General features: G+C 39.8%; 2 protein-coding genes across 5 annotated transcripts in view; both read left to right on the top strand.

Moving 5' to 3' along the window:
• LOC122719534 (LIM domain-binding protein 2) overlaps positions 1-24,684 on the top strand; it is an 83,556-nt gene extending 58,872 nt beyond the window's left edge. For 2 of the 4 annotated variants that reach the window (XM_043945446.1, XM_043945444.1), the window contains exons 3-9: positions 19,160-19,262; positions 20,066-20,238; positions 20,659-20,862; positions 22,466-22,598; positions 23,796-23,920; positions 24,209-24,451; positions 24,544-24,684. In XM_043945446.1, coding sequence (XP_043801381.1) covers positions 19,160-19,262; positions 20,066-20,238; positions 20,659-20,862; positions 22,466-22,598; positions 23,796-23,920; positions 24,209-24,451; positions 24,544-24,645 — 1,083 coding nt within the window. In that variant the 3' untranslated portion in view covers positions 24,646-24,684. Of the gene's footprint in view, positions 1-19,159; positions 19,263-20,065; positions 20,239-20,658; positions 20,863-22,465; positions 22,599-23,795; positions 23,921-24,208 lie in introns of all 4 variants that reach the window. The other 2 variants (XM_043945445.1, XM_043945443.1) reach the window with 2 other exon arrangements.
• Positions 24,685-24,863: 179 nt separating this feature from the next.
• On the top strand, positions 24,864-26,758 carry LOC122719536. Its single transcript, XM_043945448.1, has one exon. It carries the CDS (start codon positions 24,898-24,900, stop codon positions 25,156-25,158), a length of 261 nt encoding a protein of 86 aa, XP_043801383.1. The 5' UTR covers positions 24,864-24,897; the 3' UTR covers positions 25,159-26,758.
• The last annotated feature ends 11 nt before the right edge of the window (positions 26,759-26,769 follow it).

The following is a 26,769-nucleotide window of genomic DNA, read 5'->3' as shown; positions in this document are numbered from 1 at the left end:
CGAGTTTTCCGTCGATTTCAGCCAGGCTAGATTAATAGATTCTTTGTGGGGGGATTGCTCGACTTGGTGCGACTTTCGCGGCAGAATCGCGAAATTTATCGAAGATCGCCGCCATTCTGGCCGTCTCCCCGATGACCTATGAGAAGCAGTTCGATAATCGATCAAATCATCGTGGTTTATTACGTCTTACGTGAATCGCATACCTGTTTGAACGCGTTGCAGAGAAAGAAGAATCGTGAAAATGTTGCAGATGGAAAAGATTGTTATCATATATTCCGTGTTAAATCTTTCATTTGTGGAAAATTTAAATGTACAAAAGCGCAGGAAATATTTAAAAAGAAAAGGAAAAGGAAAGGAAGACGAATTTCTAATCTGCGTTGATAAAAATTCCAATAAATCGTTCACAATTGGCACATTTTTCAAACACTCCCTTCAGAGAATATATCACAAGTTCCAATTCGAAATTTGTAATAATTTTCAATCCCTGGTTAACATTTAAAACAATGGAGCTTGACTCGTACTTTGAAATAGTACGAAAACCACTTCGAATCGATTAACAAGCCAGGTCGAATTGATCGTGGCGCATTTGTCGCGCCAACAGGGGCACGCGAATGTTTCTCCTGCTCGCCTTTTTGCGGCGAATCTCCAGGAGCCCGTTTTTCTTTTGGGCCAACAGTGATCAATGCGCCATTAGGACAAAGCACCGTGAAAAAAAGGAAGGCGAAGGAAGAGAGAGAGAGAGAGAGAGAGAGGGGTTAATGTGTCTTAATGAGCCTCTGATACTTGAGAGGCGCGTTCATTAATCTCCAGGAGGAGGACCAAATGGACAACCGGTATTCACTTCAGAGATCTCGATATTATCGGTCCGTCACGCCGATTTACGTTTGTCGCGTGGCGATCATCAGCATAAAAACCTGACTGCAATTAACCCTTTCGCTAGATTGAGCTATCCTATCCTATCCTTTCCTTTCCTTTCCTTTCCTTTCTTCCTTTTTCCTCTCTCTCTCTCTTTCTCTTAATATATCGTAAGAACCGCTTGATCGAAAATAAATCCTGCTCGACCTTGATCCGTAATATAAATGTAATAATAATTTAATAGGATATAAGAATAAAATATCTTTTGTTCCACTGCGAACACCATCGGTTGGTAAATGATGATCGAGTCGAGAGCAGAGTCATTAATCATACCGTGCCTCGATCGTTATTAGCTCGCCGCGCCATCGAGGCTACTCAAATGTTTATTTATCATTTATTAACTCTTATTATTATTTCTCTCTGACCTGCATACACGTTATTTTATTTTGTCTTATTTATTTATTTCTTTTCTTAATCCCCTCTTGAGCGTCTCGTCCCCTCTTGAACGCCGCCACCTGAGCGTTGATAACGTGGTTAGATACTCGACGAATAGTTGGAGTTAAACTTAGCCTACCTGCTCGTTCGAGAGATGGTACGTTCCACAAACCGGCTCTTATCCGAATTAAGCGTGAACACGAATCATTCACACTGATAATTCACCTATACAATTCTCTAATCGATTCGAAACGAAAGAATCGACGAGCTGAGAGAGTATCGATGAATAATCCAACGCTACACGTTCTATACACTGGAATTTTTCATAAAGAGTATTCAAGTTAAGGCGAACTGGTTCACCTTTGGGAAGTGTAGATGCAGCGTTAATTCCTTAGCCTTCGAATTGTAACGCCGTTGGTCACTTCATCCTGGTGGGCTAGAGCAAACGACTTGGCGTGTCCCTCGTTCATAAATCATCTCTTCTCGCGTTATCGTCAGATCTCGAGCGTTTGTCAGCGTGCGTGTGCACGGTTCACCAACTGCTGCTGTTCCTTCGCCGGCCGGCTTCCGTCAGGCCCGTGCGAACATGGCGCCCTTTTATTTTGTTACAACGCAATCCGTCACTCGATCCTCTCTCACGATCTATTATGTAACTGTCCATTAATCCGATCTATTTGTCTCGGTGATCCTGATTAATCCAAAGATTGGATACGACGATTGGAAATTCTAATTGTAGATCAATTCTGCAGAATTTCCATTCTGGAAATGGAAATAAGATTAAAATGGGAATTTTTGTGGAGGAAGAATGTAAAATGTAAAAATCGATTGCGAAAGACTAAGGTAATTAATTATTAATTCGTAAATAATAATTAATTCTAATTGTAGATCAATTCTGCAGAATTTCCATTCTGGAAATGGAAATAAGATTAAAATGGGAATTTTTGTGGAGGAAGAATGTAAAATGTAAAAGTCGATTGCGAAAGGCTAAGGTAATTAATTATTAATTCGTAAATATCCATATAAAAAGATAAGAGGGAAAAAATTTCGAAAAAAAAAAAAATAAAAAGCGTATCTATAAATGTAACGATCGATGAAAAATGTCAGTATTTGATAGTGAACTTTAAGAGGTCGAGAGAGACAGTCGAGTGTCTGTACGTATACGTCACTGTTTGCCGTAGTTCCGCCTACATTGGGGTTGCGTTCGTGTCAAGGGGGTGTTAGGGGGTGTTGGTTGAGGTACGGTGCAAGAAGAAACGAGCTTGGTTGAGCCGGGGGAAAGGGTAAGGGACGTGGGACGAATTAAAATCAGGGGCCACGCTGACTCGGATATTTTATCCGTTTTGTTTCAATTTTCCTCGTTTTACGTACAGGCCAGATAGAAGTAAAACATTCGAGTTTTTATTTTCGCGAAAATCATCATTAATTCAAAAAACGATTCCCTATTTTCGTAAGCTTTTAAGATAAAAATGGGATATTTAAGTTTATGTATTTTTGGAAGAAAATTCGCCTCGTTTGTTAAGTCTAAACTAATAAACTATTAACTCTAATTCGAACATTAAGCTTATCATTGTTCTATCCGATAAGCTTCTCTCAGTTTATGTTTCCTCGAAATAGGAATTCTCAATCTTCTATTTGTCTAATATCTTCAATATCGAATACCACCCATCATCTTCAATTTTGTCGTTCTCGTTTGAAAATTATCTGGACGGTGTGGGAATGGAAATTAAAGAAATTGAAATAAAAGTTGAACGCGTATGACATTATGTAAAACGCGTAAAGCAGGGCAGAATCGAGTGGATATCGTAGTGGGTGTAAGCTTTGAGTTCGAGTACGAAGAGTTTAATTTAGAGGGATCTTATTTAGAGAGAGAAAGAGAGGGAGAGGGTAGTGTAACGAAATTAGTTCTGGATATGAAGGACTTAGTTTGCCTAGGTAATGCGAAAAAGTATGCTTACCTATGAACGAGGGCTTAAATAAGAGGTAACCTGGATAAGACACAGTACGCAGATATTAATCCTGTAATGGCACATTCAGGTCTTTTATTACTCCAATAAGACACTCGTTTCCTACTGTAATCGTGCATTGTAAAACCGTGGCAAATATGAATCTCGTATAACTTTCTCCCCAACATCTAATTACAAAATGGTCTAAAAATAGCTATTCGAAGGTACATCTTTGATGAATCTTTTCCCAATTTTTATATAAAAAAATAAATTAAACGATCCAGTGTACCGATATCCGTTCGAAAGAATTAACGTCTCATTGCGAAAATTTAAATTACTGGAAAAGTTTGTCATAAATATCGAATTTTCAAAGTTCGAAGAAAAATTTGTCGAGAAGAAATAAATGTAAAAACTGTGAGAAGCCGATAACACGATCCTTGGTTATTCAATTATCCAAATCTGATTCGTTTTTTTTCCTTTCTTTTTTTTTTTTTTTTTTTTTTTAATTATCGAAACGTTTCAAATAGACGAGGAAGCAAGCTCAGTTGCAATATCTGCCGAATTCCGCCTCTATCCGGTAGCGAGCGCGCCATATTATTCATTTATAATTACTCGTTTGCGCGTTTTGCATTCCCGGTTGCAAGGTAACCTTATTTCCAGTATCGCAAAATAAATTTCACCGCCCCTCGTGCCGTATTTCTAATTAGCGGCCGGCCCGAAAATTTCCACCAAATTTCGGGGGCAAAATTGACGATCGCGAAATAATTGCGAAAGCTGAAAGCCGGGCAAAATCCAGGTCCTAGGCTCGCCATTTTTTTTTTTATCCTAGAGCCAGCTCTAATCTCAACGTATAGAGAAATATTGCACGTGTTCCGCTTCACCGAGTCGAAACTGCACGGCAGCGTTTCTTTCCGATCGAGCTTCGTCACGTTGCACGATATGAAATATGCCCAAGTATTTCTCTTCTCTTCGTTGGTGACGTCCAAGCTACTACATTTTTTTTTTTTTTTTTTTTTTATTATTATTATTTCCTTTGCGACGACCGAATATTTTTTTGACACAACGAGAGCTTTATATTTCGTCGTTAATCCATCCCTGAAGAATGGACGAATGTAGAATCAATTTTTTTTGTACGAGCATCAACGAAAACAGGAACGATCGGAGTCGCGAAATGAATATAAGAAATTTTTTGGCAACGAATATTGGTTTCGACGAGTTGTAGAATATATGTATCCGTTATTGTACTTCTTTTTTTCTCATTTAACTTTATTTTTTTATTTTCGATTCTTGCACGTGAGATCATTGTTTCGAAATATACATTGTGAAAAAGATATTTAATCATTCGATGACTAAACGCGATATTTGTATCCAACTGGTGAAACTGCGAAAGAATAATTTTTTTTTTGTTCGATCCTCTCATCGATTATGTTGTACGTACGTATACATGTATTTAATGACCAAAGTGCATTGCACTGCGGGAAAATGACGCATTATGTAAAATTTGTATCTATTTTATTCAATGTACATATCACGGTAATGCGATGATAAAGATGAAAGCTTAATGCAATAACGTTTGAATACATAATAATAATAATAATAATAATAATAATAATAACAACAACAACAACAACAACAACAACAACAATATAATAATAGTGACAAAAAATTCGTGCTATTATGGAATGCATCCTCAGTGACGAACTGCTAATGAAGGATTAAATCCAATTTATCTTGAAAACTAATGTTTCAATTTTCAAATTGGATTTTCTTGAAAACGAACATTATTCTTTCTCTTTCGACTTATTTTTCTAAATTGATCTTATTTATTAGTTACAACTATATTATTTATGTTGAATTAAATTGAAAAAATCGCGTCATTACATTTAATATTCATTTAATAATCAATGTAATATATTTCGTGGTAATTTTGATTTCGATAGTTTACGATTTCATTGATGAAAGATTTATTTTTGATTTTTCATTCTTATAAAAATTCAAAAATATTCCGTATCATCGATTTGTTTATTTTAATATTTAAAAAAAATCGAAATTCCACGTTATTATTTTATATATTTTTTTCATTACGAAAGTCGAAATTCCGCGTCAATGATATTTATCGATTTCTTTGAACAATAAACGTGCAAAACTCCGCATCATCAATATTTTTACCAATTATTTCATTTCAAAAACGCAAATATTTTTGTCAAAGTAAAATAAAATAAAATAAAATATAATAAAATAAAAGAAAAAAAAGTTAACTTCGCTAAATTTATTTATAAAAATAAAAAACTTTAAAATCGCTATTTCCAAATTACTTAAATAACGTGTAATCGTCGATCATAAAAAAGAATATAACGAAGACAATCGTATTTGTCATCTATCCATTGCGTATGAAACTCGGGAAGCAAAACATCATCGATCGAAAGGAAAAGATTTCCAACTAGCTGCTCGAAGCTACCGGAAGTTACACACGTGCTTTCTCCATTCGATACTTTCTCGTCGTTACCTTTTCCATCCAGAACTGTGCCTTATATATTGTTAATCTCAATCTTAATTTGCGTCCCAAATTTCCTTTCTCTCCCCCCCTCTCTCTCTCTCTCTCTCTCTCTCTCTTGAATTTGTATCGAAAAACATTTGGAATGCTTCCTTGGCTATTTATTTTCCTCGATGATACGCGTCGAGCGTAAAAAAGTTTTAATCACCGGTAAAAGCATCGGTTATTTGGAAATTTTTAATAGAAAATTGCGCGTGCGCGTGTTGAAGAAGAACTTTTGAACTTTTTCCATTGTACCGAATGCCGAAGGAAATGAAACAAAATTCAATAAACGCCTGGTCCGGTGAACGAATAGCGAATTGAAACTGTAATTAAATAGAATCCCTCCCCTCCCCTCCCCTCCCCTCCCTTCCTCCCTCCCTCCCTTCTCTGCGTTCTCGTGTATTTTTTTGAAAATCCATATGCTACTCCTAGAGCGTCGATTGATTGTTTAATTGTCTGCGGACAAAATTTATTTGCTCGATTTGCAACGATAGATTATGCACTCGTGTTACGCACAGTTGTTCATCCTGCCGCAATTACTTCGACTGTAATTGTTGCACCCTTTTTTTCTTTCCTTCTTTCTTTCTTTCTTTTTTTTTTTTTTTTCAACGATCTTGCATCGATCGTTCTAGAATGAAACGATTTCGATTATATTTGTTTATACAATTTTTTAAGCGATATAGATAGAAATTTTTGTATAAGGGAAATTGTCTTGTACAAGAGAATTTAATTTTCGCTATCTTTTCCGGAAATCGAATACTGATCCCGTTCTACCAACAAACATTCTGATATCGTCGTCGTTGTAAACTGTATATTATGCGTCTCGATTTACTCATCCAGAAGATACATCTCCTCTAATTCAGTTGATTGGCGACAAGACAAAATTTTATTTACGATCATCCTATCAATTTCCAATTTCTCTATTTCCAAATACGAAATTCCACACGTAACTTGATATTATTGCCACTGTATCAGGAATTAATTTTCTTACATTGATAATATCGCAAAGATTTAGAAGAAGAAAAAAAAAAAAAATTACCAAGATCAATGTGAACAGAGGGGGGATCGAGGATCGGAAGAAATATTATTTTTCACCCGAGGATATAAATAATCGAACGTTGTAATCGAGTATCGGGTATAATGGCAGAAATACTCGAATTTGCAATTTTCGTGACTTATCGCCAACATCTATTTCCATCGATGCATTTTGACGAATACGAGACGCACTATCTGACATGGGATACGACGGTTTTTCATCGGTGACGGATCACGTCTACATTTACCTTCCCGTGTTTCGTACGCGGAAGTCGTCCCACTTCCCCATATTTTTCCCTCCCCGCCAAAATAATCGTATTTGGTTGGGTTAGGGCCGATCCCTTCTCGAGACACCCGTCCATCCTTCGAAAGAAAAATTATTATTTTTTTTCCTGTTCCGTCTCTCCTCGGTTATAACAATTATAATTCTTCAACGTTATACGGTCGAATGAAAAGTATCCGTTGCATTTTTCCTTGATCTAATGTTAAGTGTCAATATGTTATCTGTCTGAGATTAAAGGGTAATATGTTTGTTTATTTTCTGCGTAAAAAAAAAACCTGTTAAATTATTTTGAAAATTTATAATATGTGTTTATGTTCCGGGTTTTAATCTGAATTTTAGTAACGGAAAATATTATTACTCAAACACGGAAATGAAATTATTTTGTAAAATAATTCTGAGAGAGGTGGATCGTTTCTCTGAAGATGTCGCGAATTTAGATATCTTAGAAAAATCTAAATATTATCGTTCGCTATTAGAAATCACGAATAAGAAGCATAAGACTTTGTCCTTACTTAATACTGTCCATTTCTCTCAAATTTATCTTATAGCTACAAACTCTTTTATAATCCTATAAAAATACTAAGACGCAAAATATATTACACAATTAACATTCTTATACGAAAATCTTATAATCCACGTTCCTACAAACTGATTAACTCAATAAATTATTCGAAATAAAAAATTCCACGATCGAGAAAGGGAGTTTTTAATCGCGAGAATGAAAATACATCCGACAACGTGATATACACTTTCGTATCCATTAAGATAACAACATATCTATCAAACGATTACCATGCATAATATTTTTCGCGATATTTCCTCGTCTTGCAATTTTCCTTTCCAACGCAAAGAAAGAAAAGAGAAGAAAGAAAAGAAAAAATAAATAAATAAATAAATAAATACGCGTTGTAATATCGAGGAAAAAAGCGAGGACAAAATTTTTAATAACGTCCAAGTCGTGGCTCGAAATTTCTAATTTGAAAAACAAGCTCGGCATTCGTACCGGCGACTAAACATCACGGGCGCCCGTATTCATCGCGAAAATCTATATTGCACGGGGCTGCAATTTTTCTACCTTTGCCGCGCCCGCGCGCTCGTATTCGTTCCCCAACGTCGCATCGAAACAATCGAAATCGTGTAAATCCCCGATAATAAAGCGCTGATGAGAAATTTCACGCTCGTGGACCTATTTTGCAAAATCCACCCATCTCCCCGCCTCCCCGGCCACCTCGATTCGACCCAACTTCCTGTCGGGCTTCGAAATTTTGTGCGTTGGAAAATTTTGGAAGAAGAAAACGTTGGTATTTCGAGAAGTTTCTTAGAGAATTTTACGCTTTCTGCTCGAATTGTTTCGAAATTTTCGAAATACGAAAATCTTTTTTTGAAAATTTAGCGAAGTTGGGTATTTTTTTTTTTTTTTTTTTTTTTTCATCTTGAGCCATGCGACAATTGTGATTTTTGTAAGTTTTTTATCGAAATAAAAAGTTGCAAGACGTACTTAGAGGAAGAAACTATTGATCATGATAATATATACGACGAATAAAAATCATTAAAGGGACGGCAAGTGTTGGAGAAGTTGCTAGAATCTTTGAAATATAGATGAGATATTAGTTGGGCATGAATTTTGTCGATTCTATAGATCCTTCTTTTTAATGATTAAATGTTATATAATATTTGCTTCAATTTAAAATTCAAATTTAGCTGGATAGCTTAAGCAGTGTTTTATCATTTTATTATAGAAAAAATAAATTGCACGTTATAATGAAGTATAGTATTCAACGTGGAATTCGAGTGCTTTTCTCTTGAATTAATTAAAACGAAAAAATTATATTGCGTAAAAATTAGGAGTGCCTTCGAAATAGTTAAATTAAAAGAACGAACCATCTATCATCGCTGTGAAAAATTTAAATTAGCAATAATTATAAATTTTTAATTTTGTTTTTTAAAGGATACGAATGTATCGAATTTGAATCAAATTTTAATTTGAATATTTTCCAATAATAATTTTATTAAGAATTATTTTTCCCCGAAAATGAGAAATGAACAATTTCTTAGGAGAATCATTAGGATCGATAGATTGAAAGGTACTTTAAATATTTGTTTACTTTTTTCGAAAAAAAAAAAAAACGAAACTGAATCGTAAAATTTTTTTGAAACTATGATCGCTAAATCGTCACGGATATTTTCTAAAAATATATATATATATATATATATTCTTTTGGATCATCGGTGAATATCAAGAAATTATTATTTTTTTTAAATAATTACCGTGAATCTTTGCGATGATTGTGAAACACCGTGAAAATTTTTCAAAAAATTTCTCGACGAGTCTTTGAAACCGGTGAACGTCGGGAATTTTTTTTAAAATAATTGGCCACTAACCTCGGTGAATTTTTATTTTATAAAAATTCGCGTTCATCTTCGAAACGAGCTGCGAAAGTCGCGAAATTGTTTCTTTTCTTTTCTTTTCTCTTTTTTCTAAATTTCCCTCCCATCGAAGATCGAAAGAAAATAGCGAGGGAATAATTGAAATATTAATTCTAGTCGATAAAGTTTCCGGAAAATGGAAAGCTTATGGAGACTTCATTCATCCGTGAATCCGTTTCGTTATTTATTTTCGCCGACTAATTGGTGTTCACGAATCGAATACACGCACGTTTGTTCAAATTTTTTTTTCCTCCCCTCCCCCTCCCTCTTCCCCCCTCTTTTTTTCGCTAAAAAATCATGCGTGACATTCGATAACATTTCGAACTCACGGTTCATCGGGGCGAATGAACGATGAACGAAATGAAAGCTCGCTTTGGAATAGTAAAAGATCAATCGACATATCGAATACGTTCGATATACTGATATCGTTGTTATTTCGACGCAAGAAAAAAAAAAAAGAAAAGAAAAGAAAAGGGATATTTATCCTTTCCCATTCGATGAATTTCGTATTCTCACGGCGAAAAACAACAGTGGAATTGGAAACGAAGAAGATAATAATTATTCCAGTTGTTTTTCCTGGATATCTGTGTCTTTCGAATGAATGGTTCTTTTCTTCTTCTTCTTCTTCTTCTTCTTCTTCTTCTTCTTCTTCTTCCTCTCTTTAAGATCGTCAGGTACGCGTAAGTAAAGGGTGATCCTGATGTTTACGTGAAACTTTTCCCAGTATGGTGATGGAGGAGGAAGGGATAAGGAAAGGAAGAGGGTGGAAAAAACGGTGACATAAGACAAGGGGTGGATCAGGCTTGTAAAATGCTTTGCAAATTTCTTGCTCCTTGGATCGAAAATTATTTGGCAACCTTGTTTCAAAGATATATCGGGGATGTTTCGCGAAATTAGACAGAATCGGGGCATTTACGCGAAATGATTGATCCGGCTTTTCGATCGATGGAAGAATTTTACGCGATATATGGTGTTCACGTGTGTTCCATTAGATAATTACACTTTTGAGATTTTATCGTTATTATTGCATGGATCCCCTTAAACTTTCACGAATCACGAGTTAATTTTAGATCGTTTATAATTATTCTGCCCCACGTAAAAAAAAAAAAAAAAAATGTAAATTCACGTAAGAAATACAATAAAGTTGTTGCAACACTCTGTGTATTCGATCGATGGAACGATTATAGAAACGATCTTTTCGTTCGTGATATTTCCGTTGATTAAATATAATCGCTTTTTCGCGATGTATAACGAACGACAATTCTGAAATAAATATACACAAGGAATGTTTAATTAAAGAAAATTCAAGCGTATCGAGTAAAAATTAAACAACGTTGGAACAACGTTCTTTCCCTGAGAAAATACAGAATTTAAGAAGAATTTCTTATTAACTCTTCTTTTAGGGTGGCGAGGAGAAATAGATGGCCAAACTTCGGTTACCCTATTATATTTCTCCTAAGATTGAAAAAAGAGTCGCATAAATATAAATTTAAAAACTCTTATCTTTTCAAAAGTAAGAGTGTTTACACGACGCTTTTTCATCCTTGGAAATATTAAAATATCAAAGTTCGACCACCGATTTTCTCAACGCCCCCATTATAAAAAATGCTTCCTATGATTTCAAACAAAAACACGCACATTCCTCCCTTCCATTTCGTTCCAAAATAACTTCTTTCCAAGATGGCTCGAAACAAAATGAAACGCAGAGAGAGAGAGAGAGAGAGGGAGACAGACAGACAGAGAGAGAGAGAGAGAGATTGAAAAAAAAAACGATCGCAAAATTCGTTCCCCACATTATTTCCTACAAAGACAAAACTTGCAACCGCGGAATATCCATCCGGATGGTTCCATCCCCGGCGAATCGGTTCGCGAAAATAACGCGGGGGTGAAATTCTCATGCAATTATTCATCAACGCATTCGCTCGGTGTCCCGTGCGCGCAGCAACGTTCGTTCCATCGAGAAAAGAGACAGCGAGAGAGAGAGAGAGGGAGAGGGAGAGGGAGAGGAAGGAAGAGAGGGACGAAAAAAAAAAAAAGAAGAAAAAAGAAAAAAAGAAAAGAAAAAACAAAGAGAAAGGAATATCACATCTCGTAGAAGATATTCTCATCGATCAGCCAAGTACGAAAGCGAAAAGACAAGAGACAAGGGAAGAGAGAGCGGCTAGCGAGGAGGAGAAGGAAGAGAAGAAGAACTGGTCGGTCGGTCGGTCGGTCGTCGTCATCGTCGTCGTCGTCGAAGAGACGACGAGCAAAGCGCGGAGGGAAGAAGGTTGAGAACCTCTATGGGAGCCTGGGTAATAAAATGAGGGCCCCTGCTCTCCCCCGGGGGTGGGGCCCCCTCGATAACCCATATTGTACCCCCCATCCCCTGCCTCTCCCTCCCAGCCTCGCCCCTCTCGCCGCCGCCCCGGGCCGTATATACTCCGATCGGCCGGAACAGTTTTGTCCCGGCCCGACTGCCCAGAGAGAAATCTCCCTCCGTCTATCCCCCGCCTATTCCCTACCTTGAAATTTATGAAAAATGGTGGCCATATTAAACGTAATTTTCCCGAATTTTCGATATACCTATCGATACCCCCGCCCCCCGTTTTCACCTTCGAAACGATTTTCGTAAGAATATCGTGAGGTGGAGCGCGCCGACAATACTTTCCCGCCGGCGTATATACACGATCATATACCACCCCTAGTCTCCCCACACCCCCCTAACAACAGTAGGGTGGTACAGTCCGGGTGAAAAGCCAACGGCAACCCCGGCGCGGTACAGGCTGCACAAAGAGCGACGCCCTGCCAGGGCGAAAAATGGAAGGGAAAAAAAATGCAGCCGGGGAAAGAGAGAGAGAGAGAGAGAGAGAGAGAGAGAGAGAGAGAGGAGGGAGAGAAAGGAGGGGAGGGAGGGGGAGAAGGGTGGAGAAGAGGCAGAAATTATTGGCGGTGAATCGTTTCTAGGACGAGGATCGGGAACGTTTCGGATAATACAAGGTGTGGGCTCTATTTTTCGTCTTATTTCTTCTCTGTTTCTCCTCCCTCCCCCTTTTTTCTTTCTTTCTTTCTTTTTTTTTATTTTTTTTTTATTCCTACTTTCTTTCTTATTATTTTCGTTATTTCGATCTTGATTAGTTTCTCGTCTCGGGATATTTTTTTCAAGATTGGAGAAGGAGAAGAAGAAAAAGAAGACACGCGGAGAGATGGTATTCGTAATATTCGAAATTCGTATTTTGAAATATTCGTGAAAAAAGTATATAGATTTTATTATATGTATGCTTTCTTCGCGACTCTTTTCTCTTAAGAGAATATAAATTGCACTCGATCCCGAATCCCCACGAAGGAATTTAATATAATTAAATTCGAAATATTTATTCATTTCGCAAATGACAGTTTTATAATAAACTACCGATAGATGGCTGAACGTTTGGAATTATCCAAGATTTTCTTTGGTTTTCTCATTCTTCAGAATTCTTATACGAGGGAGAGACACCATCTACCTTTTGGAAAAAAGGTGTCTCGTTCCATTTCTTTTCCTCTTCGTTCTCTTTTTATAACTTTTTTCCTCTCTCTCTCTCTCTCTCTTCCTTTCATTCCCACCTCGATAATTCCGAATTTCTTTGAAAGTTTGCCGATCTTTAAAAAGAGACACGGTATAAATATCGAACACACGTTTCGACTTTTTTTTTTTTTTTTTTTTTTTATAAAGTTTCATATGTAAAAACGGTCGTCCTCTACTTGTTAACGATACGTTATTTTCGTCGGACTGACTAATATGCGAGTTTCGAAGCGAACAAACCGTATACCGCTATCGATCAGTCTTTACATAGATTTCAACGAGACTTGAGACGAGTTACAATCGTTTAATATATATATATATATTTTTTTAAGTTCTCTTTAGATCGATGCGCGCGGAATGTTGTGGAAATAAAATTGGTAACGTGCGCGTGATTTCTTTGAAAGATTTTTTTTTTCGAATCCAAGTTTCAAACAAACGATTTTTAAGAAGAATTATTATATATTTTTCAAATTCGATGAATTTTTGAGTACCTTACAAAATTTCTTGCAAAATAAATTTGTAAGATTAAAAATTATTTAAACTCGGAAAATAGAAAATTTATATTCGCAACAATATTTGCTGTTAATGTTCACCGACTTCAAAGTTGTATAAAAAACTTTGAAATATCTTGATTATCCAATATATTTCCATTGCAATTTTTGTTAAATATATCTTCTATGTATTATTCACCGTATATGATTTTATTCCTTCAATTTCTATTTCTTTATTTCACGTCAATATTCGAAAATGTAATACCGAAATCGAGATAAAACTTGCAATCTCTAAATTTTCGAATCTAATTAGATATTCATTTACGTGTTTCCTATTAATTTATTCTTCGATTTATAATTTTTCCGATATAAAATTACCCTTCGAGATAAATATAAAGATCGATATCCAGGATAACCAGATACCTTTTCCTCCCGAGATAAAACTTGAAATTCCTCGAAAAATTTTTGAAAACCGGCCGATCCGTCGTTTGCTCGTCGAATAATTTTTCATCCATTTAATCCCCAACTTCGCAAAATTATCGAAATCGGGTGTCGAACGACGTCCACACAATTTTATCTATCAAACATAAACCTTCGATATAATTCCGATAGAAACCAATTCCAATAGAACAAAGATCGAACGAAGTGAAATTAATCCGTCAAATTCAAACTCCGGAACGAAACTTCATTTCATTTGTTCATTATTTAAATATAAAAGTAATATTATATCTACGGCATGGTACCACCACCGTCATCGAGATATAAACAGAGAGAAAGAGAGAGAGAGAAGCATCCACGATTTCACCGTGATGGCGGATAACGAATATTTCGACGAGCGAAATATAAATGCGAGGATGTAAACGAACGGAGTTGAAGAAAAAAAGAAATCAAAAAAAAAAAAAAAAAAAAAANAAAAAAAAAAAAAAAAACAATTACGCAAAAAGATCTAACTTAATTTCTATTTTATCCGAATTTTCGGGTCGCCAGGGTTCGTTCCTCTGTCGACACGGTTATTGCGATGCAACGACGTCCCGGATTTTCGCGTTTTTTTCCTCCTGCTTCCCTTTTCCACCTCCCTTTCTCTCTCTCTCTCTCTCTGTCCCTCTCCTCCTGCCTCCCTCCCTCCCTCCCTCTCTTTTTCTCTCTTTCACGCCGAGCCAGGATTACTTCGGGCTGGACAAATTGAATTTAACTCCGGCTAATACGCCGGCCAAAAGAGCGCGTATTACGCTGCTTTGTCCCGGCACATCGTGGAAATCAGCGATGATTTGTGTGTCTCCGGCGCCGCGACGCATTTTCCTACTTTTTCATTCGTCGACAGAGGATCGAGATTGAATTTCTTGCCCGTTGTCGCGCTTTTCTCCGACCGTAGTCGCCATTTTTTGCTACACGTTGTAGCCAGCACGGAACATACGGGGGTGTATCGAGAATCGAACTTAACCTTAACGTTTGCTCCAAAAAAAAAAAAAAGAACAAAAATTTCTTTTGAGATTATTTTTCAATTTATAATTTATAATTTTAATTTTCTCTTCTCGCAATAAAAAATATCCTAAAAATATCCTAGTAGATGCTTATTATTAAGATATATATATAACGATTTTATTACTAAGATTTTTTTATTACTAAGATATATATAACGATATTAAATTTCGTTTTTTTTTCGTTCGAACGTTCTTCGCTGGAAACAAAGTTGCACGAGTTTTATATTGGCGACGCGATAACTAAAATGAGTACACCCCGCTATCGGGGTGACGAGGAAGCCCTCTTATATCGTTGCAGGGTCAATAATCGATACAACAAAATTTCTTTCAATCCGACTGATCAAGATTCGACTTGAAAAAAAAAAAAAAAATTCGATATTCGAACGGATAATTAAATGAAAATTACTTCGCCTAGGAGAAATTTACGACCAACTCATTCTCTATCCTTACGGATTTCCTTTTTCGATGACGTGCAAATCGAAAATCAGCCTGTATATATATATCAATTACAAGATTTATAGGCACAGATATGGGAAAAGGTGGTGGAGAAAAAGCCGGATTCAAAAGGTGATTAGCCGCAGAAATTTGTATCTCGTCAAAGATTCATTTGGAAACGAAATTTAATATATTCTTGTATCCTTCTCGTATGAGAGAGAGAGAGAGAGACAGAGAAAGAGAGAAGTTTAACTCTCCTTTCGAAGTTTCGGATCGGTCAAGTTTTCACAAATTCCTTGGTCGTTTGTGGTTCACCGATACCAAAAGATTCGAGAATTCGAAACTTACCACCGAATGTTTTACTTACGTTGTTCTTTGCCGGTTGTTGTTTTTGGTGATTTGCGCGGGCAAAGAGTTCGCGTTACGTATCGATCTAACTTCTATGTAGAGTATGCTCCCGAGGTACGCTACTTTGATTAAAAGTTTGGAAAGTTTAAAATGTTGCCAAGTCGTGAGCCTGTTCTTTTCATTTTCTTTTTCTTTTCTTTTCTTTTACAACGAAATACCTACGAAGATGGCCCAAAAATGATACACATGCACGGAAGCCGAGTACATATCTCTCCATTATTCGTTAAACTTAAGATAAATTTTTCTTATTTTCTTATTTTGAGAAATATCAATTTTTAAATTTTCGAAAATTATAGAAGAAAAGAAAAATTATAATGTTAAATGAAAACGAATTGAAGGCAAATAAGCGCGGGAATTGAAACTATTCTCTATTCTAAAAAACCTACAATATATATTATAATAATCGACTTGTTACAACATTTTCTAGAAAATCGCACACCACGTATCTACTCGCAACGCTTTTCTTCCCCCACCTGAGAATCAATGAGAATTTCAAAAGAGATAACCACGAACCATTCTTTCAGCATTCTCGAGATATTACTTAACGTTTGGCATTCGTATTTCGTTCTCAGCGGGTTCCTTCCTCCCGTTTCCGATTTCGGTGTCGATCCTTCGTCTATTTTGATCGACTCGACATTCCTCCCCGATTTCAGCTCGCTATGGAGCTTTGCGCTTGCCAGAAATATCAATTTGCGCGAGAGAGTGGCAACAGTTTGCTTGATTTGGCACGGCACCGCTTCTCTAGTCCGAAATAAATCTCCCCATCTCGCACGTGGACCTCCCTGAAAACCGATTGTCTTGCGCCTCTACCCGCCCCCCTCTACGCGTTAACGTCTTCTTCACTTCACGCCGGATCCTCGGCCGATATCGATCGGCCTTAACGAATCTCTCCGTCGTCGTATTTTGATCAAACGTTTTCTAAAACGAGGTGGACGAGCCATTTCAATGAAATCGCCTTATATCCTTCATTACATCGATAGAACGCTTATACAAATTTCTTTCCAACTTGAACACTTGAAAAAGAGAGTATCTTCTTTATTTTCAACGAAACAACCGATTAACGCGTCTTCTTCTCTCTTCTCTCCTTACGTTATATGATTTTTTCCCCTCCATCTCGAAACGTGGAAACTTTGGAATCGATGCTCTAGACGACCAAACTCACGTTGGAAAATTTGGATTATTTCTGGCGCTGATTTCGAGCGTACGGTCCAAAGGCAAGTTGGAGGATCAGGAGAAATGAAAAGGAGGAGAAAACAGAAAGGAAAACAGTGGAGGAGGGACGAGGCAAAGACAGAGAGCGACCTATACTCGTCGCTGAATAACGCATGACTGTCTGGCTTGAAATTATAGCATTTCGCCCCCTCTCGCTCGCACCACCGACTACCCCCTGGCTCTCGACTCGCTTGTTCGCTGCGCTTTCATTCAATTATGCATCCAGCCTCACCCACGTCTCATCCCTCCTCCTCTCCCCCTCGCTCTTATTATTATTTTTCCCGCGCGTGACCTCGCTCCGACGACGTCTTTTCTTGCGAAACCCGGCGTCGTTGTCGTCGTCCGTCGTCGACGAAACAAGGAGAGCCGGAAACTCGATCGTCCCGCCTCGATATTCCTTTTTTCCCCCCTCCCCCTCCTCGCCAAATCTGGACTGGTTGGAGCTTGACTCGAACGTTTTGACGCGTTTGTCTCTTCGAAAAATTCGCCTCCCAAGGGATGGGGGAGAGGGGAACAGTGATCGTTGACCTCCCTTTGTGTTCGTCGAGGTGGGTGAATGAAACGAAGTGAATGAAAAGGAAAAGCGGGGATTTTTGTGATGATCGAGAATTTGCATCGATCGAGGTTCTCCACAATCCAAGAGTTTACGTTTTTCTCTTTGCTTGTATTGGAGATTGTATATACGGGAGTTGAATATCGAAATAAAATACGCGAAGAAGACGGTAGAATTGTTTACCTTGAAATCTCACGTGCATGATTTTTGTTGCATACGTATTATGAAATGACACCAAACGATGTTATATTTTCTTGTTAATTGTTAAAAATTTTACCAAATCGAAATCCAAATCCAAGTACACTCTACATTCTCTAATCGATATCTTCGTTATCGAGATTCGAAGTGTTGGTAGAGAAGAGAAGGTTAAGACGATAGAGAAATTTATGAATGAGCCCGTGACCCAGTGATCCACATATTTTCTCGAAATCGCGTTTGCCGCTCGTCTAAAGTTTTGGCATAGCTCGGCATACGCGAACCGCGAGCGAAAGGTCCAAGGATAACGATACACTTGCGAATAACGAAATTACTCTTCTCTTTACACGGCGAATAACTCCTCGATATAAAGACGGGAGAAGCCGCGAGGAAAAAATCTAGAGACGTTTTTTTCAAACTCCCTTATAAAATATTTATAACGCGATAGATAATTTTATCTCTGTCTCTAAATATCCCTACGTGTATAAATAAATCCTGTGAATGTTTGACGCACGATTCCGAGACACGACTGACTCTTTTATATAAAGACTCCCCCCTCCACCTTTTCCTTTACACGTGTCCTCTCGAAAACGCCGCTACGCTTTTCGCGGAAAAAGAAGAACAAAAACGCGACGACAAAGCTCGAAGCCTTCTACTCTATTGTTCATGATGGATCCCCGCGCGTGGTGTAATAATTCGAAATGAAGCGGTGCTGCGTTCCATAGTCGATCGGTTTTTCACGAGGTGACGAGTTACGGTTACGACGGTAAAAATTTCAAACGTTCCGTATATTCGCAGCCTATAAATATTCATGCCGCGACGAAACGCCAATATATATGTAGAGTAACACGAATACGTTTGAAAACGACACGGTTTACAGGTAGCGGCCGAGTCGCGCCCTCTCTCTCCTCCCCCCCTTACCTTGCCTTATCTCTCTCTCGCGCAGATTGAAAACGTTGTCGCGGATTATAGGAGGGGGCTGTGTAATTTCGGGCTGGTGGAAGGAAGGAAGGAAGGAAGGAAGGCAGGTGCAAACAACACCGCGAAAACACGGTGCTTTCGTTACGCGATCGTGACGAAAAATTGTAAACGAGCGAGTTGGAAGCGAGCCTCGGGGGCGGAAGTCGGCCGAGGTAGCATCGGGTAAGCCGAGAATGACGTACTCGCGTTACATTATATATACTCTGGTTCGCGATTCCGTTCGCCGACGGGCAACAATGATGTTATCGAAGCATCTCGTGTTCGAGCCGCGACTTTTCTCGTCGAGAGACGATTGCACCGCCGGAAGTGGAGAATATTACATCCTTGCATCCGTCCATTATGTTACAGGAGAGCGACAATCTTTGGTGGGACGCATTCGCGACTGAATTCTTCGAGGATGACGCAACCTTAACCCTCACGTTCTGCTTGGAGGACGGCCCCAAGAGATACAGTAAGTTATCAAAACCATATCACTTTGGATCGTTTTCTAATCTTCTTCTTCTTCTTTTTTTTAGTCTCTATTCCGCGTATAACGTTATTTAGCAAACGTGGAAAACGCATTTGCGAAGCTCTCGCGGGGACGAGAAGATACAACACCCGCCTCCGGTTGCTCGTTTTTCTTTCGGGGCGACACGGTTCTTCTTCACGGTCCATTGTCCCCGTGCCAGTGGCCCGTACGCACGCACCACGCGTTTCCACACACGTTCTAAATAATTACGCGCCACCGTGGAGCAATTTTGCAACCGGTGGATTTAATGTCCTCCTCGCCCCTCCGCTTCGTCCCTGAATACACGGTAACAACGTGATTACACGTCGCATCGCGTCGTCATCGAGCGTAAAACGACGACGGGCGGGCATTATTGCGACAGTAAGATATTGCGAAGGATACGGATACCCACCTCCTTCGATTTCGAATTTTTCTCAAATTATCCTACGTCCGCGTTTAACATTTTTCCCCCCTTCTACGTTTTGCTTCGCAATTGCGAACGTAATAATCGCTTAACAATCGAGATTTCGCCTCGAAACTGGTGAAAAAATTCGACTTCTATCTTCCTTTATTCTTGTAATCGATATAGAAATTTTCTTTCTTTCTTTCTTTCTTTCTTTTTAATATAAGTAAAAAAGATATACACAAGCATTTTAGAAGTTTTATAATTATTATATAGAAATGGAAGAGGGAGGAATTTTCCCTTCGAATATATTTTTACGTATAGACCAAGATTCTGATCACGATTTGTTCAATTATATTTACAGCGATAGGAAGGACGTTAATACCTAGGTACTTCCGTTCGATATTCGAGGGCGGTGTGACGGAACTTTACTACAATTTGAAACACCCGAAGGAGTCATTTCACAATACCAGCATAACCCTCGACTGTGATAACTGCGTTATGGTTACGCATCACGGAAAACCGATGTTCACTAAGGTAAGGGAGAAAGCTTGTTCGCATGATCGAATCTGTTATCTCCGATGCGATATCGATTCAACCCTTTGTGCACGAGAGTTCTTGCGTTGTACGGGATAACGCGTGATTTTGACAAAACGACGCGGATTGAACTGTATCCGCTTCTCGAAATCTTCGTCTCGTAATATTTTTCGAGAGGAAAGAAAAACGGGGGAGGGGAAAATAGGCATTTCTTTCTTCCATTTTCTTTCTTCACACTTGTCTCGATACTCTCAAACTCGCATTCTCGCAACTCGTAATTGCATTTCGTAAATTTTATTCGAGACGCCGGCTATCCTCTGTTGCGTGACGTAAAATGAAATTTCTCACCTACGAGATTGGACGGGAGGGCATTGAGGCCGTGTTTATACAGAGTAATTTGAACGCGTATTTGTTCTGCAGGTATGCACGGAGGGTAGATTAATATTGGAATTCACGTTTGACGACCTTATGAGGATAAAGTCGTGGCACATGTCGGTGAGGACGCACAAGGAACTCGTGCCTAGAACTGTGGTCGGTATGCAACAGGACCCGACGATGCTCGAACAGCTTAGCAAGAACATCACAAGGCAGGGCATCACCAATTCCACCCTCAACTATCTTAGGGTACGTATTATTATTGTTATCGATCGAGTAATGGTAATCGAGAAATTAATTTTTTATTTAATTTTTCTATCTCTGTGCGTGTATTCCAGCTAGTGGAGCAGTCTTTCCAGTAAAATAATGGATAAAAAATTATTTGCCTTCTAAATAGTTGGAATTCATCGAGATTTCAATTGTTGTTCAGGCAGGTTCGATGAATATGTAATTGCTCGCAATAGGCGATTCATCGAAATAATAATAGTATATTATTCGATCTATATTATTCTAATCCTTTATAATTTCGAACGATGGTATTTAATATACTTTTTGTGTAAATTCGCAAGTTCTAACGACGTCTCATTCGTGTTTAATCAACGAAATATAAATAATATACAACGTATGGCAAGTTTCAGGAATGGATTCCAAAAAATATATATTTCATGTACACGCCATTTCAAAATAATTTCGTTTATTCCAAAAGAGTAAGACTTGACGTTAAACGACGAATTTTCTCTCGTCGAGATGTATATCAAATATATTGGAAAGGCTCCCCACTTAATATTACTTGTTAATATTTACTTGTTTACGATAAAGGGTTAAAATGGACGAGGAATCGAAGGCAAGAGATCGGCTCGCGAAAGTTGCGAGTATCCGGGTTACGATCCACCTTCTTTCGCGCGCTCGGAAGCGCTTTCACTCGCGCCTGTCTCTCTTCTGGAACGATTGTGTCGCTTACGTTAATCGAAAGCCGACGAGAAAATATCCTCCTCGTGGAAAACTTTTTATATTTTCTCTTCGATTTGATCGAGTTAGAATTAGATTTTAGAAGAAATTATAAATACGAATGCGCGTGAAAAAATAGTAGCGACACCAACGTTTGGACGTTGGAGAATCGATCGGAAATCTCGCCAATGGCGACGCGCCTACGTACCCGACGCGAATATTAATTAAAATGAAATTAAAGTTTTGGAAAATTTTGGCCCTCCGGCGGCACTTCGCCACTCTGTCCAACCCGGCCACCGCCGCGCTATCGATTACTTTAATTGTCATCATTATAATATAAAGGCTGCCGTGAAATTACGTGCTTACGATAATAATGTAAAATGGATTCCAGTTTTATTACGGCAAACATAAACCAAATTTAATTTCCCTTGGACAGTGTTCGACGATGCAAGCCGCTCTGCCGCTCTGCTACCGTTGCGCACACCGTTGTGCGAATATATTTTAGGAAGTTTATTTTCAACCGGTACACACACACACCGTATACGATAATTTTCATATTAATAGCGTGCATAAGTTCCCTGTCGAACCCGCGTCGGATTAAATAACAGTCGCATTTATCTTGTTTCTGTATAAGCCTGTCTATTTTTACTCCAAAATTATCGAAATATATATATATATATATGTATATATAAATGGATCAACGAATCTCTCTCTCTTTCTCTCTCTCATTGTGTAGCAGTCTCTTTTGAGAAAAATTTGCTTCGGATTCGTTTTTTCTAGAATTTAATAAAATCAAAAATTCGTATGGAGGAGGAGTTAGTAGATTTTTCTTTTTTTTAATTCGTTCTTTACGCTGGAACGAGAATTATTTATCGAATTTCTTTATGTTTCTTTATGTTTCCAGTTATGCGTGATCTTGGAACCGATGCAAGAGTTGATGTCGAGGCACAAGGCGTACGCGTTGTCACCGCGGGACTGCTTGAAGACGACCTTGTTCCAGAAATGGCAGAGGATGGTTGCCCCGCCGGGTAAGAGAGGTAGACGAACAGTTGCTTTACATGAGAAGCACCAGCCAGTGGAGCCAAACGGTCGACCAGTCTACCGCAGGATTCGTTTTTCGATCGCTCGACGACGGAATATTCCTCGTCGACTTGTTGCCGCGTTCACTTGGGCCTCGGTTCCAATCGGTTTCTACGACCAGAACTTTTATTTCCCCTCCCTCGAGGCCCCCCCCATTATCTCATCCTTTATCTCTTCCGCGCCCACAACCCGTTGGGAAATCGTATTTCGTCGCAATATTTGGGGATATAGATTCGTCCGACTCGTCAAATATTTAATCGTCCCCCTCCTCTGTGCTTTACGTTTAATGGTAAAATTCATACGCGGATCGTTTGTCATCTCAAAATTTGCGATTAAGAGGAAGAAGAACGATCATTCTCGATTCCTTCTTTTTTTCGTTTAACGTTGTTCTGCAGGAAATTATATATGTACATACGCAGACTCGAAATTAAAAGGAAAAACAAGATTAAAGAAATTTTTTTTTTAAAGGAAACGGTAACGAAACGAGACGATCTTCTATCCGATTGGCGCGATCGTTGTCGACAGATAGCACTGCGTGCCTGATTTTTTTTTTTTTATTTTTTTCTTCTCCCCCAATCGATGGTTGCGTGCATCTTTTTCTCGTCGGCTTATCGGCCGTTTTTATCATGCGTATGCGCCGCAACCGCGTTTCCTGTTTCGCTCCGCGACCGGGAACCGTCTCCCTCTCAATTACCCGACGACGACGACGCCCCCGTGGTTCAAGGTTGGCGAAATCATGGAACCGAGCGCGTATTAAGAAATCGTAAGAATTGAGAGAACGTCGGATTTACTTCGATGCGATGCGTGTTTCTCTGTGTAAAGATACGTGATTGAACGTGAGTGCAGAGTACTTTTTTTTTTTTTCCAAGTAGCTTATCTGATTTTCTCCGACGGAGAAAATAGAGGCGAATATATATATGTGTGTATATATATATATATATATATATATATATAGTTGATCTTGCCGATCATCCTCTATCTGTCTGTCCACCGATGCATGCATGCTTCTGTGTGTCAGAGACCTTTGATATGGAGAGAAAGGTCCAAAGCTGGGTAGCGGTCTGAAGTTTCTTAGCGCGCTGCTACATGGCTAGCGTAACTCTAGCGACCGATCCTGCACCCCTCCCCCTCATCGTTGCACTCGTTTCTTTCAGAATCGCAGAGGCCGGCCAGCAAGCGGAGAAAGCGGAAGGGTAGCACGTCGGGTCCCGGCAACAACGCGCCACCCGCCCCCAGCAAAAAGAGATCTCCGGGGCCTAATTTTTCTCTGGCATCACAGGTGAGCGATCAGAAGCATCACAAGCTTCGTTTGCTTTGTTTCGTTTGAGTCGAACGGGCTGCAGCCGAAACGTCCTTTATCGAAGGCTTTATCGCCGTTGTCCCGTTTCGAAATCGGTTCCAACATCGTTGAGGATTTTCAAGAAATTTTCAAAAGGAAACGCTCCTTTCTTTTTCCTTTCTTTTTTTTTTTTTTTTTTTTTTCCTTACGACCAGCGATTCGTACGATTTCTCTGAACGTCGATCGTGATATCAACTGATTGATCCTCTTGCTCCCCTGTCGATCCAGGACGTGATGGTTGTCGGTGAACCGTCGCTGATGGGAGGGGACTTCGGCGAGGAGGACGAACGGGTAATCACGAGGTTGGAGAACACGCAGTACGACGCCACCAACAGCCTGGACCCGCACAGTCACGACACGCCGGGCGGGCCGCCCCCGCATCCCCATCAATTCCACTCGGAACCGACCCCGGGTAACTCTTGGCCCCCGGACCGCGGTCCCGGCCCGCCACAAGGAGGGCCCGGCAGCCAGGTAATTGTCCACCACTCGAAACAGATCGAGGAACGTACGTACGAGAGGCGAGGGAACGTGGGTCGATGCGTGACGTGCAATGGGGGTTGCAGGGAGTTCAAGGTGGGCAGGGTGGCGCAGCAGCGGGTGTACAGGGGACGCAGGACGCCAGTCAACAGCAACAAGACAAGAAGAGTCCCGCGGTGAGCCAGTGAGGCCAGGAGTCCCCGCGCCCCCCCACCAGGGGGCGACGGGGGCGCAGGCCCAAGAACATGGCTCCCTAGCGGGGCGAGAACCCTAACCTCCCCGGCGCCTACTTAGCCTCGACCGGGTGCTCGGCCGGCAGGCTGCCACACGTCGGCCTGTCCCATCCACTGGCCTGCCATCAGCCTGGCCTGTCCGGCCATCACGCGGAGCAGCAGGTGCAATTGGGCCACGCCGCGGCGGCGGCTGCAGCCGCAGCCTCCATGGGGATGGAGTCCTCGGAGCTGGTCGCGGTCGCCCATTACCAGGCGCAACAGCTTCAGCGGCAATTGTTGGCCGAGCAGTCGGGTCCGGGCGGCATGTTGCCGCCGGCTGCTCAGCCTACTGGTGGAGGCTTGACGCAGTCGCTACAGCAGCCGCAGCAAGCTCAGTCTCAGGGCCAAGATCCGCTGCAAAGCCTGATGCAACAGCTCATCTGTTTGCAACAGATCGAATACTTTTTCGCACAGCGTGGTCACAAGTGAGAATTCGATTCGTCGCCGACCGAGGAGAGGATTGATGACGATCGTGCGAGGAGGAAGATGTGATCGGGTTTCCCTTTTTTTTTTTTTTTTTTTTCTTTTTCTCGAGAGGGGAGTGACCAAAAATTTCTCCCCACTCTGGCGAGATGGAACACGAGGGGGAACTCTCCGTGATGAAGACGAGAAAGTGGAGAAGTGCGCGCCTACGTCACATCGACGACGTTTAGACGACGACTTCGTTCGTGTTTTACGACCATGATACTTTAAATAACACGTGTTGTTGTGATCCACTCTGTTCGAGATACGCTGTTATTAATTTTCGAGGCTGAGAATGGACGCGCAGTTTTCCGTTCGAGGTTTTTCCCGATACGCGGAATACACCAGGTACTACACAGTACGAGACGCAAAATATATACGTATGTGTATACATGTATATGTATGTATATATGTATATGTATATGTATATCTATACACGAGCAAACACTTATCGTCGGTCGATCCTCGAATGGAGAAAGGGGAGGTGCGCGGTGTCTCCGAATTCGTCGAGCTGCAAAGGAGGCAGCCGATCCGAAATCAAAACGCATCCGCGTGGCGTTTCGATGTCAGAACGATCCGAAATACCATTAGCGAGAATCGTGAAACCCGGCCCCTTTGATCGAGATTATACAAAAGGGGGGAGGGGCCGATCGTTTAGCGTGTGATAAAACATTAATGTCAAATGAAACAAAGTATGTAAGAAAATAAAAGAATAGAAAGGGGAGGATGATTGGACTGTCGGTGGTGAAACGAAATGGAAGAGGCAGAAGAAGAAGTAGAAGAAGAAGAAGAAGAAGAAGAAGACGAAGAAGACGAAGAAGAGGAGGAGGAGGAGGAGGAAGAAGAAGAAGAAGAAGAGAAACACACGATAAAATAATGGGGGATGATGATAAAGTTGAACGTAATACGGTACGCCGCGCACGGCAGGGACGATCGTTCGCTCTGGTGCGAGCTGTGAATGAATCTCTATCCGTCAACAGTATTGATATAATTAATAGAATAAATGAATATAAAATATTGTAAGAGGTATATCGTAAGTACGTATTGTGCAAGCGTATGATGCGAGATATAGGAAAGAGCGAAAGAATGTGTGTGTGTGTATGAGTATGTGTATGTGTGTGTGTGTGTATGAGAGAGAGCGAGAGCGATGTGATATATCGAATTGGATGACGAGAGGGTGTGGGTGTGTAAGAGACCGGATTATCTCTTTTTAGATTCGAAATGAATTTTTAAGCGCGGAGCCCGATCGAACGCCAACGCACAGGCCCTGATTGCCCCTGCGTACAACAATCTTTCGAACATTTTATCCTTTTTATTGTTGCTATTCTTTACCTCGATGACGAGAAAGTTGATGAAACGAGAGGGATGATGAAAGTGTTCTTTTTTTTTTTTTTTTTTTTTTNTTTTTTTTTTTTTTTTTTTTTTTCGTTTCTCTCCTCGTACGACACGAGACGAAAAAGATGGCCGTTTTTTAATTTTCCAATGTGAACGTTCGAGAGCGAGTCGAGATCGGTATATACGAGACACGTCGTTGTTTCTTTCTTTCTTTGAGAAAAGAAAAAAAAAAAAAGAAGAAGA

Source organism: Apis laboriosa, unplaced genomic scaffold (genome assembly GCF_014066325.1).
Source record: "Apis laboriosa isolate Shangri-la unplaced genomic scaffold, ASM1406632v1 scaffold83_cov151, whole genome shotgun sequence".
In the NCBI taxonomy this organism is placed as follows: Eukaryota; Metazoa; Arthropoda; class Insecta; order Hymenoptera; family Apidae; genus Apis; species Apis laboriosa.
Note: the sequence above shows the minus strand (reverse complement) of the source record. Positions and strands in the feature narration are given on the sequence as shown.

Coding starts and splice junctions, on each gene's coding strand:
- LOC122719536 (XM_043945448.1), top strand. CDS start 24,898: ATGGGGATGGAGTCCTCGGAGCTGGTCGCGGTCGCCCATTACCAGGCG.